Source organism: Capra hircus, chromosome 12 (genome assembly GCF_001704415.2).
Source record: "Capra hircus breed San Clemente chromosome 12, ASM170441v1, whole genome shotgun sequence".
NCBI classification, from domain to species: domain Eukaryota; kingdom Metazoa; phylum Chordata; class Mammalia; order Artiodactyla; family Bovidae; genus Capra; species Capra hircus.
In genome coordinates, this window is record NC_030819.1 from 54,500,643 (window position 1) to 54,513,149 (window position 12,507).

General features: G+C 53.7%; 1 protein-coding gene across 1 annotated transcript; it reads left to right on the forward strand.

Moving 5' to 3' along the window:
* On the forward strand, positions 10,292 to 11,584 carry GSX1 (GS homeobox 1). The gene is made up of 2 exons (XM_018056329.1): positions 10,292 to 10,743; positions 11,192 to 11,584. Exons 1-2 carry the CDS (start codon positions 10,332 to 10,334, stop codon positions 11,578 to 11,580), a joined length of 801 nt encoding a protein of 266 aa, XP_017911818.1. The 5' UTR covers positions 10,292 to 10,331; the 3' UTR covers positions 11,581 to 11,584.

The following is a 12,507-nucleotide window of genomic DNA, read 5'->3' on the forward strand; positions in this document are numbered from 1 at the left end:
AGATCTTTTCCCCAATAGATAATTTTTAAACTGTTTCAGACAAGAAAGAAAAAGGCTAGTGTTTGGGTCACAGCCTCCAACATTATTTACAGACTCTCAGATGGATTTTTGTGTCTATCTATCCCACTTCACACTTAAAAAATAAGCAGCCCTCCCCACCCCCAGCATCTCGCAAACCTTGGTTAACTCCAGCTTGTGTCCGTCTATGCATGGATGTCTAGGAGGGATACATTTTCTGCCACGTCGACACAGTTACATCTCTAGCCCTTATTTTTAACCCAGCCCCATTTCAGAATCAATTTCTATGGAGAGAGAGTACCTGAACATTTAAATCCATCAAAAAGGAGTAAATGAGCATTTCAGATGCATCTATCAAGAGGCAATGCCCCTTCTCTCCATCATTGTGGGGCTTTGTCAGTCTCGCGTCAGATGAATGTCCGGGTAAGTGTTTATTAATCATGCCCGAGCACTGATGGGCCTGAACGCTCTGCAGCTCGACGCCTCTGACACGTACAAAGTATGCGGTTGGGTTTCTTCTATCTGTCTCGATCACAGTTGCTTACTTTGTTAAAGTTAATTTCCACTCATTTCTGGCTTTGATGGGAAGATTCCTTTATCAATTCAATTCATGTGTGTTGTCTGCAATCAAAGCAATATTGTCTGCTAATGCAAGTCCGGCCTGTGCTCTCTCTCTTCATTTTATGCTAACGCCTGTCTTCCGCTGGTCCTGCACCGGACAGCGCCAGGAAGACACTCTCTCCCTGCCCTTCGGAAGCAGGCGGCAGCAAGGACTGGACCAGCAGCCATCTCCTCCTTCCCAGCTTAGAGAAACGATCAACTACTCCTCTCCCCAGGAATTATCCAGGTTGCAAACCAAGTCAGAGGGGGGACTTCCCCGGTGGCCCACTGGTTAAGACTCCAAGCTTCCAATACAGGGGGCCTGGGTTCGATCCCTGGTCAGGGAACTAGATCCCACATGCTGCAACTAAGACTCAGCACAGCCAAATGAATTTAAGAAAAGAAAAGAAAAACAAGTCAGTGGGAACCAGAAGGTAATGAGAGACATGGAATGGCAATTTGGTATTCCTACCACCAACCATAAGACCAGTCTTACCCTGAAGCCCAACACTCTTTATACACCAGGCCCCTCAACAAGCTCTCCCTCAACTGTCCCTCCAGCTTCATAAATTCATTATGTCCCCAACATATACTCTTGTGCATCGTCTCATACTGTCCTTTCCAACTCCTCTCTCTTCCCCATCTCATCCATCCATGTGCAGCCCATGCATCCAAGTCTTGACAGCTTCCCTGGTGACTCAGGTGGTAAAGCACCTGCCTGCCATGCAGGAGACCCGGATTTGATCCCTGGGTTGGGAAAATCTCCTGGAGGAGGGCATGGCAACCCACTCCGGTGTTCTTGCCTGGGAAATCCCATGGACAGAGGAGCCTGGCAGGCTACAGTCTGTGGGGTCGTCAAGAGTGGGACACGACTGAGTGACTAACACTTTTACTTTCAGTCTAAGTCCTGTCCTTCCTGAAGGACAAAGTCAAGCCTCCCCTCCTCAGAGATACGCTTCCTCCTGGCCCCAGGCTGCAAGAACTCTTCTCTGAATGCTTCCAGAAGTAAAACTCACTGGGACTACACTGGCACACACCACCTTGTGCTGTATGAGGCTGGTACACAGAGAAGTGAGCGGAACCAGGCGGTGGAGTCAGGCAGGCCCAAGCCTCAGTCTGCTGCAAGTAAGACTTGACAAATATTTTTTTAAAAAAAGAAGTGGTATCTTCTTGCCATCCCAGAAGAGAACCAGCTAGCCTTAGCACTAAGGCTCCTGCTGGTAGTAACTGCCCCATGATATTGGCCTCCACTTAATAGCTAGAGAAGGAAAAGAAAGTGACTCTTCTTAGGGATTCAGTTTGTTCACAACTCTACATTGTTAGCTAGAAAAAGGACTTCTCTCCGAGGTCCTGGGCCTACCCAGAGCAGATCCACGAGTCAACAGTTCTCCGTGGAGTCTAACTTTAATTTTCTTCCTTTTTTTAACAAGGCATTAGCCTGGTGCTCCAAAATGACACAGAGATCTGTATAGTTACAATTACTCAAGTAGCAATGCCAGACACAATGTTCTCTGTGGGAATTAAGAACCAGAGTTCTGGAGCTTCCCTGGTGGTCCAGCGGCTAAGACTCTGTACTCCCAGTGCAGGGGACCCAGGTCAGGGGATCAAGCCACAGGCCAAGATGAAGACTGGAGCTCCTGTGTGGCACAACCAAGGACCAGTGAAGCCAAATAAGTGAATTTAATTTTTTAAAAAACCTCATCTTCCCATGACCATCTCTTTCAGCAGACCCCTGTCTTTCCCTATATCCACCTCTATTCCTAAACACAATGCCTCCACTTGTACAGGATTCCACTCCCTTTCGCTTTTTCAGAGTCTGAGCTCTTGAGGTTCCCTCTTTCTCTCTTACAACATTAATTTCTAAATATTATATATATATAAAGAATTAAGGCCCTGGAGGATCAGGAACACTAGCCAAATGGTGAGCACCATATCCGTTGGGATTGAACATGACTGCAAGACCACAGGGCTCCAGAACCCACTGGTGGACTGGGGCAGAAATACCCAGCTCCCTGCCAGCGTAAGGACATTGCTATGAAAACTCCAGAGCAGCTCCTGCAAGACCCAAGGTCTCCTGGTACGCCTGCCGTCCTCCCGCCCCTTCCTCTCTTCCAAAACGTAATGAATGCACAGTCAGCATTCATCACCTGCTCACTGTGCCTCTGAGAAACCGTGGGCCAAGTAAGTACTTTACTGAACAAAACAAGAGCTTGGCAGTGTTAGTCGAGTGTGGGGTTTGGGGTGATGGTCATAGAAGCCCCCAGACCTTCTCAGTTGATCTACTCTGCATGATACACCACAGAATGTCATACCAGCTGTAAACAAGCCCTCGGCTCTTTCCCTTCCAGTGGCTTATCTTTGCTGTCCTGCTGTTTCTGAGTCAAAGGCTTTCAAAGGCTTGGGGGAGGAGATGTGTCCCGGGTTTGCTCTGGTGAAAATGGGGGAAGAGGAGAGGGTGTGGAGACACCTGAGCAAAGGAGGGCTCCACTGTTACCGGGTTTATTGCTTTATGCTGCCACCTGGCTGATCATTGAGTCGGGAGCTCCCCTTGGCAGAGAAAGGAAGGCATACAGGACAGGAAACGCTTACACTGCGAGGTCTCAGAACCAAGTTTCCTGCTGGAAATCTGACTTCAGGCCACAGACCAGCCCATCCTTGTGACTCAAGAGTCACTCTCATCCATTAGGGGAAAACAGCAATTTATTCTAAAGGCTGTGCTTAAAGGTAAGGAGTTCACTCACCCATGGAAAACTATTCGAGGTGAGACTGGTTCTGCTTGTTCCAAACCCTCCAAGTTTTCTTTAAATCTACAAACACTTCCTATTGAAGTCCTCAGTAAGCGGTGCCACATTCACCCTCTAGGTCCCTGAGTAGGAGAATACCCTCATCCCGCAGAAATCATCTTTGCTTCCATCGATCTCAAGGGGGAAGAGAAAAGGAAACGGTTTACGGTGAGTTACTCAGACTAGATGATCCATGCCAAGAGAGGGCCTCACTGAACACTCCTGCAGCCGGTCGCTCCGGAAAGAAACAGCACGTGGTGGGCATCAGGGGAGGTGCCAGCTAACAGACTGGCCTGTGGGCACTGGTAAGGCAACCCTTGACGGCCGTCCAGAAAAATCATACGGGAAAGGGAGCCCAGAGGCCCCACAAGATTCAAATAGAACGGCTGATACTTTTTTTTTTTTAACAGAGGATTGCATTACTTTTTAATAACTTTATTTATCTTTTGGCTGTGCAGGCTCTTCATTGCTTCATGGGCTCTCCCTAGTTGCGGTAAGCAGGGGCTGCTCTCTAGCTGCGGTGTGTAGGCTTCCCATTGCGGTGGCTTCTCTTGTGGAGCATGGACTCTAGGGCACAGGCTCAATAGTCAGGGAGCACGGGTTTAGTTGTTCCGCAGCACGTGGAATCTTACTGGGCCAGGGATTGAACCCGTGTCCTCTGCATTGGTAGGTGGATTCTTCACCACTGAGCCACCAGGGAAGCCGAGAAGCTCTGGTTCTTGGTATGAATTGCCTTCATCTGCTCCCACTAACCAGAAAAGCTGATAGCATTCAAGATACGCGTGCATCATCTTTAATCCCTACAAGGAAGGTGAGGGGTCATTCTCACTTTATTATAAGAAAGCTAAAGCTCCGAGAGCTTCTGAAACCTTGCAGTGCTCATCGAAATGCAGCTGTGGTTTGTGTGTGCTCAGTGGCTCGGTCGTGTCCGGCTCTTTGGGACCCCCATGGACCACAGCCCGCCAGGGTCCTCTGTCCATGGGATTCGCCAGGCAAGGATGCTGGAGTGGGTTGCCATGCCTTTCTCCAGGGGATCTTCGCGACTCTGGGAACCTGAGTTTCTTGCATCTCTTGCATTGGCAGGTGGGTTCTTTACCACTAGCACCACCTGTGGTGCACTGAAGAGGGGCCAAGAAAGAACAGCCCCTTTGTGGCCATTAGCACCCACATCAAACATTTACTCAACATATCAGCAGCAGGAGAGGGGATGCCAGAGGGTGAGATGGTTGGATGGCATCACTGACTCAATGGACATGAGTTTGAGTAACCTCCAGGAACTGATGATGGACAGGGAGGCCTGACGTGCTGTGGTCCACGGGGTTGCAAAGAGCTGGACACGACTGAGCGACTAAACTGAACAACATATCTAACATGCCATGTACTGTGACAAAGGTTGGTGATACCTATATAAGTAAGTCTTTATCCCTGCCCTGACAGCTTTATAATCTAGCTGGGGGGAAAAAAAAAAACAGGAGGACATCACAGCTGCTTTAACATGATTCCCATTGATTCCTTATTTGGGCTTGATTCTTATTATCTGGCTGGATCAGGGCTTAGCGACCATATTGTGCTGTGCTTAGTCGCTCAGTCGTGTCTGACTCTTTGCAACCCCATGAGCGGCCAGGCTCCTCTGTCCATGGGATTTCCCAGGCAAGAATACTGGAATGGGTTGCCGTGCCCTCCTGCGAGGGATCTTCCCAACCCAGGGACCGCACTCAGGTCTCCTACATCTCCTGCATTACAGATGGATCCTTTACTGCCTGAGCCACCAGGGTAGCCAAGGGACCATGTTAATTATGATTAAATACAGCCAGATGTAATAAAAAATTCAATAGTTTAAAAGATAAACATCTTTCACTTACAACCAAAAAAGTAGGTAAAGCTGCTCCTGCATCCTCAAAGACTCTGGTTCTTGCCATCTTTCTGCTCCATTATTCCCAGCATGAAGCTCTATCTTCAGGATTATTTTCTGGTTTAAGATGGATGCAAAACTTCCCTGACTTTGAAAGAGCCTTTCTCCACTTGTCTCTTAAATATGGGTGTTCCTAGGAATACATCTACAATCGCGTTTCTTCTCTGTACCTTCCCACCCCCAAGCTCATCCATCCTAACACTAAGGCTACCATTTTTGTCTACGTTAGTCCCAAATCTCTCTTTCCATCGCTGATCTCTCTGCTCAGCTTTAGACTCACATTTTCACCATGGGACATCAGCAGAAGACTCTGAGGTTATGGATGAAAATGCAACATGTCCAAATATGACATCATGTTGCAGCTTCATGAGCAAAAATGGGCCCTGCTCTGACGGTCCTGGTCTCTGCCTGTGGCATCACCACCCTCCCATCCCCTCAGACCAAGCGATGTGTATGATTCCCTCTCTCATGCCCCTTCAACACACACACACACACACACACACACACACCCCTAACTGATCTTATCCATTCCCTTCTCTCAAATGTTTCCCCTTTCTGACCCTCCTGCCTCCACCCCTGCCCAGGTGGTCATTATCCATCACTTGAACTGATATAATTTTCTCCTTGTGCGTTTTCCCTCCCTCCATTCATTGGATAGTTCCATAAACACTCATTTGCAAGCTGACTCTGGCTTTTCTCTGTCCCCATCAACAGGACCTACTGCTTCTGCCAGTTAGGTCTCAAGTTCAGATCTGACTCTGTTACTACCCTTGCTTAATGCTTTCCATGTAGGATCAAGTATAGAGCTCTTACAGTGACCCTTCGTGGCCTGGCCTGCACTCCCCGACCACATCTGGGTCCAGGCACCTCTCCCCACCCCTGCGGTGGGTGGACACCACTGCTGCCTCCCACGTGCACTCATCACTCCCTAGGAGGCCTGGCGCCCTCGGTCCCCTCAGCTCCACTGAGCGGGTTGCTCTCCCAGAGTGGTCTGAGTTACCACCAGCCTGGTCAAGCGAGCAGCCTCTCCCTCCCCGTAACAATGAGAATCCCCCCTCCACAGAAAGCACATACGCGGTCGCTGGTAATTCCAGAGCATACGCCGCATTACTCTCTTTCTGACCAGTCTTTTCTCCGATATATCATTGGAAGGACAATCCTAGACTTGAGCTACCGAAGTTTCATCCAGCTTCTCAGAGCAGGACAACAGAGCTGCCTGGAAGGGAACCATCCTGCCTCTCTGAAGGCCATCTTGCCTACAGACTCGCCTTTCGCTCAACAAACACACAGACTTCCAGTCCTGTTTGAGCCCTGCGGAGGGTGTGGTGGCTGGGAGAGGGTCAGCAGTCCCTGCAGGTCAGTCACCCTGGCCACACTCCTAAGTGTCCAGGGCACTAAGCAGGCAAACCAGCATATCTTCTTCCCCAAGCCACCTCCCAAGCCAGGCCACTTTCTTTCCTTTTTTTATGCAGGAAATACATGCTGAACACCTACCATGTGCCAGGAACAACTGTTCTGAGTTGGGATACAGTACAGCAATGCACAAGATAGACAAACAGCCAGTCCTCAGTGGAGCAGACATGTGGGGGTGGGGCAGGGGCAGGGGCAGGGAGCAGAAAATCGAATGCCTCAGTGACACAGTGGCAAGGTGTTTATAGAGCAAGCAACACTGTGGGGGGCGCTGGAGAAGAGGGGAAGTATTTTTAAGCAGGGTCCTTGGCCTTCCCAGGAAGGAAAATGACATTTGAAGAAATTTGTGACTAAAATAAGGTAACAAGAGCGTGCCCCACTCCACCCCACTCCACCCACCCCTCGAAATCTGTGCAGTTTTTGCTGCAAATAGCTTGAAATTACATTTCCAGGAGAAAGATGGTGTGTTCTCTATATCGACAGGAAAGGAGGCATTCTGAAAGTAAAAGAAAAGACCAACATGGCAGAAATGATTCCATGTTGAATTGTCCCTAATGGACACTTGAAAACCCGCTGGGGGCCGAGTAGGGCGCACAGGTGAGAGGCTCCCTGGGGCCCCTCTCCCAGGCTATCAGGCTAATCCCTCCACCTCCTCCCATCCCCACCCCACCCCACCCTGCTGAAGGCAGCTCAGGGAGGCGCCTGGAAGGGGATAGCCATACAGCCGCCAGCCTACACCCAGGGAGCGAGGGACCCCGACCCCGCCGGGCTCTAAAGGCAGCGACGGGAAGCCAGGCGAGGACACAGGCCTCCGGGGCTGGCCGAAGGGCACTGGGCACCCTTGCTGGGCCGCACTAAGCTCCCTGAGGCCGGCGTCCCTCCGTTCTTGCCCAGCCCTCGGGGCTGGCCTTCTCCGGGGGCACAGAACTTTTTTTCCTGACATTATCCAACTCCTGGGGTGCAGCCAGTGGCCCAGGACCGCAAAGGAGGGAGTCCCCTTTCCAGCCCACAACCTGCCCAGTTTAGGGATGGGGGATTAAGTATGCGCTCTTTCTAGGCTTCCCAAAAACACTCCTCTCAAGGATGCTATTCTGCTTGGGCCCGGCTCTCTCCCGCGCCGAGTTGCACAACAAACCATTTAAACATTTCAGCACAAAACCCAATCCATTGTGGGCTGCACATTAAAAAGTGTTATTCGCTTTGAAGTTTTTGTCTAATGGCTCTAAACTGAAAGAAAATGTTTTCCTATTACTTAATTCAATCATAGCGGAGAGACTTGGTAAAAAGCCCACGGATTCTGCCCCAAAGTGTGACAGAGTTCTCTTTGTGTTTGCTTATCCTCTGCTGTCACACACTTTAATTCGCCTCTCTTTATCTGGCATTCAAAACTTTCTTCAATGACATTCAATAAGGTCCAGAGGCTGGAGGGAAAAAAAAAACTGGTTATTCCCCCCCACACCCCCAGATATTCTTTCCCAGTAGCTTTGGCCTTGCTCACATTCAGGGGCTCTTAACCCCTTCCTCCCGGGCGTGGGCTACAGTCCCTGGAGAGAGCTCCTCATTGACCCTTTGCGGGCTCCCAGCTGCCCCTTTCAGGCTTCCAGGTCCTGCCTGCACCCTGCACCTCTCCCACCCACCTCTGCCCAGAAGGGAGGCCCTCTCCCAGCTCTAGTACCCCTCTGGGCCCAGTCTTCGAGGTCCTGGCCAGCCCAAATTTTCCAGGGAGCAATTAGAACTGGCATTAAGCTGTACTGATGCACCCTGGCTTGTCCGCCAACACCGCTCCCACTCACATAGTAGGAGCCTTGAGGAAGAGACCTTGGAGTTGAGGGACGCCGCTGGCCCCCCAGGCTGATAGATCCATCAAGGAAGCTCCGAGTCCTTACTCTTCCTGCTAGGGGACAGGCCCTCCATCCCGATTATTTCTCCCCCGCCCCTCTCTCTTTTATGGAATCTGTTATTTCTCCTCAAATAAACTATCTTTGCTTTTTGATCAGCTATCATCTGCTGCTGTTGCTACTGCAGAGATGTCTCGGATGATGAAAAGCCGTGCGAAGACTTCCATTCGGGGCCCTTATTCCGTGCACTGATTCCCCGTCCGGAAAGCTTCTCTCTCCATGTCTCGCAATTCCTTTCAGGGCTCAGAGCAGGTAACTGCAGCGACTCGGTTCCAATAAAATCGAAAGTAAATGTCTTCCTCGAAAAGTCTCAGGCTGTACGTTCGAAATCTGTATGCTAATATCCCATTGTATGGGAAAAGCTCCTGCTTGGAGCCCAGAGGACGATTTTAGAAGCCGAAGCTGTGTATACTACGCCAGGCGTTTCAAGTTGTTTAACCATTGTGTGACCAGAAAGAAGAGACTGAGGCAGGTGACAGGAGCAGGTCTTGGGGAGAGAGAAAGTCTGGTAGAGCACGGCCAGAGTCAGCAGAAGCCGGGCACAGAGCTGCCCCTGGAGCCGCTGCCCCTCTAGGGCTAACCCCCGGGAAGGCAACGACTTCCCAGCGCACCCGCGGGTCTGCTGGGGCACTGGCCAGCGGAAAGAGCGCCCACACGCTCCACTTCTGGTGCTGTATAAGATCTAGGTCTTTGCCGGCCAGGCTCTCCTCCCATTTCCTGTCTCTGTCTGTGATTTCCCGTCTCTGTCTGTGATTCCCTGTCTCTCTGTGATTCCCCGTGGCTGGTTTCCTCTTTACAGCCACGATCGTCTCCTGAACAAACACTAAGGCGCTACGGACAGCATCAAAGTTAAGAGAATTTGAGAAACTTAGAGAAAAGAGGGACAGCGATGCGGCTAGTGCTGGAGAGCAAATACCGAGCCCTTCTGTCTGCCCAGCGACGCCACCCCTGCAGGAGCCCTGCTCCTGCTTCCCGTACCCAGAGAGGGGAAAGAATTCCACAGGTGGAAATAGTGGCCGGCCACGGGGACGCTCGCGGGGTGCACAACTGAGCTGATTAAACCCAGTGGAGGCAGCCTGATCTTGGGGAAGACGGGGAGGGGGGGGCGAGGGAGAAAGGATAGCAGAACGGGGACTCGGACCGAGTCCCCCAGAAAACATAGGAGTGTGCGCCCATGGGGAGATCTGTGGAAGCGAGGGTGCAAAATCAGTAAGATAAACGGGCCGATCGCCAATGCAAAGTCAAAGGAGAGTAAGGAATAAAGAGAAAGAAAAGAATATTAAATCGCAGGAGAATGAGAAAATAAACCCGCAAGAGGGAGAGGAGGGGGCGAGGGCGCCTGTTACCGCGTGGGTGGGGTTGACAAGAATAGAGTACATTATGCAGTTCATTTAGTTAACAAGTGAAATAATGAGGAAGCGTGCAGAGTGAATGCCAAGAGAAAAGGCACAAAAACCCTATTGAGAGGCCCCGGCCGCTCCTGGCGTAGCCCATCACATGGCAATAGTCCTATTTAAGCGGCGCCGCTGGCGCCTTTCAGCACCACTAGTGCTGGCCAGCACCCCGCGCTCTCTGGGCGGCGCCTCCAGCCGCGGCCTCCCCGGAACGGGCAGCTGCGCGCGGCCGCGGCCCGGGCGAGCGCGCGGGGAGCCCCGGGGTCCGCGGGGCGCCGGGAGCAGGCCGGCGGCGGGGCGGCCGCGCGCCGGGGCCATGCCGCGCTCCTTCCTGGTGGACTCGCTGGTGCTGCGCGAGGCCGGCGAGAAGAAGGCGCCGGAGGGCAGCCCGCCGCCGCTCTTCCCCTACGCCGTGCCGCCGCCGCACGCCCTGCACGGCCTCTCCCCGGGCGCCTGCCACGCGCGCAAGGCTGGGCTGCTGTGCGTTTGCCCGCTCTGCGTCACCGCCTCCCAGCTGCACGGGCCCCCCGGGCCGCCCGCGCTGCCCCTGCTCAAGGCGTCCTTCCCGCCTTTCGGCTCGCAATACTGCCATGCGCCCCTGGGCCGCCAGCACTCGGCCGTGTCGCCCGGGGTCGCTCACAGCCCCGCCGCCGCCGCCGCCGCCGCCGCGCTCTACCAGACCTCGTACTCCCTCCCCGACCCCAGGCAGTTCCACTGCATCTCCGTGGGTAAGCCGCGCGGGGGGGTGGGGGGGCAGGGAGGGGACAGACCAAAGCTGGGCGGGCGGGGATAGGGGATGAGGACCCTGGGTTCCTGGGGGTGATCATGTCGGGCCTCTGAGGGGGTCACTCTGGGTGGCGTGCTGCTGGAGAGCTGGGACTGGACCCTGGCAGGGAGGGAGAAGCAGGAAGTCCCGATCCTGGCGGAGACTTCCAGGAGGGAGCGAGGGCTGGGGCGCAGGGCATTCCATGGAGTGCGGGGCCCGGTGACTGGTGGAGTACCAGGGTCCCTGGGCTTGACGAGGAGGCCGACCGCTATTAGCTGCCGTGCATTGTGTTGGGGCGAAGGGGTGGGAGAGAGACCAGAATCCCGGGATTCTGACGGCCGCCCACCGGAGGATGGGGCCCCCGGCGCCGAGGTCTGATGGCTTGCGTCTCTGCGCCCCACCCTCTCCAGACAGCAGCTCGAACCCGCTGCCCAGCAGCAAGAGGATGCGTACGGCGTTCACCAGCACGCAGCTGCTAGAGCTGGAGCGCGAGTTCGCCGCCAACATGTACCTGTCCCGCCTGCGCCGCATCGAGATCGCGACCTACCTGAATCTGTCGGAGAAGCAGGTGAAGATCTGGTTCCAGAACCGCCGAGTGAAGCACAAGAAGGAGGGCAAGGGCAGCAACCACCGCGGCGGCAGCGGGGGCGGCGGGGGCGCGGGAGCGGGCGAGGGCGCACCGCAGGGCTGCAAGTGCGCGTCGCTCTCCTCCGCTAAATGCTCCGAGGACGACGATGAAGTGCCCATGTCTCCGTCCTCTTCGGGGAAGGATGACCGCGATCTCACGGTCACTCCCTAGGCGCACGCCTTCCCAGGGAGCCCACCCCAGACACTCCCCGCGCGTGGCTCCAAGACTGGTCCTCGGACACGGCACTGTTTCCCGGGCACCCACTGCCTAAGGCGGTCGCGCACTGAGGTAGCGCGACTTTGCAGGGGTCTTCCGTCCTGGGAAGCGTCAAGAGCTTGGCTGACCTGACCTTGGTGTCCCCATCCCAGGGCCCGCGGTTATCCAAAGCGGACTCCCAGCTATGAACACACCGCAAGCGCGCGAATCTTTCTCTGCCCGGCGACACAGCGGCCCGGCCCAGCCCAGCGCCTTGCCGGCGGCCGGCGCCTCCTCGCCCGCCAGCTCCGGACTGGCTCAGGCTTCCTCGCTTCCTCGGCTCTTCTCCACCCTGGGCCAAGCTCGGCCTTTCACCTCTAGGGTGCCCATTCGCTCCTCCCTCTTTTTTTTGTCTTTCCCTCCCCACCTCTTTGCTACGGTGATTAATCCACTCCCCAACCGCCACACACACTTAGGAACTCCTGGGTTTTGGTGTTTTTCTTTTCCTTTCTCCTCCCCTCCCCGCAGAGCCCCTTTGAAGTTCATCGTTCGTTTGTCGCCCCCCCATCCGACCCTTCTGTGCCCATGGCTCTTCTCCCACGAGAGAAACTGCCTGTCGGGAAGCCGGTTCACTTTGTCTTGGAGTCGCTCTGCGTTTCCCCGAGTCCCACTGTCTGCCTCTGAGGACACTCGTCTCCCATACCCCAGCCCTGCCCCGGCCTAGCTTGTCATTGTAAGGTCTCTGTAATGCCAGAAGATATTTATTTATTTATTTATGTACAAAATTTTAAATAAACTTTTTTTTTTTTTCTTAGAAATCCACATAGCTCTGGATCCCAAGCCAGGTTGGGGCTTCCTGCTGGGGCTGGTGGGGGCCGGGTGGTGGAGTCTGGCTCCATCTCT

What these genes read in the sequence shown, in the direction of transcription:
- GSX1 (XM_018056329.1), top strand. Translation starts at nt 10,332, where the DNA reads ATGCCGCGCTCCTTCCTGGTGGACTCGCTGGTGCTGCGCGAGGCCGGC. An exon ending in GTTCCACTGCATCTCCGTGG is followed by an intron (nt 10,744 to 11,191) that starts GTAAGCCGCGCG and finishes CACCCTCTCCAG; the next exon opens with ACAGCAGCTCGAACCCGCTG.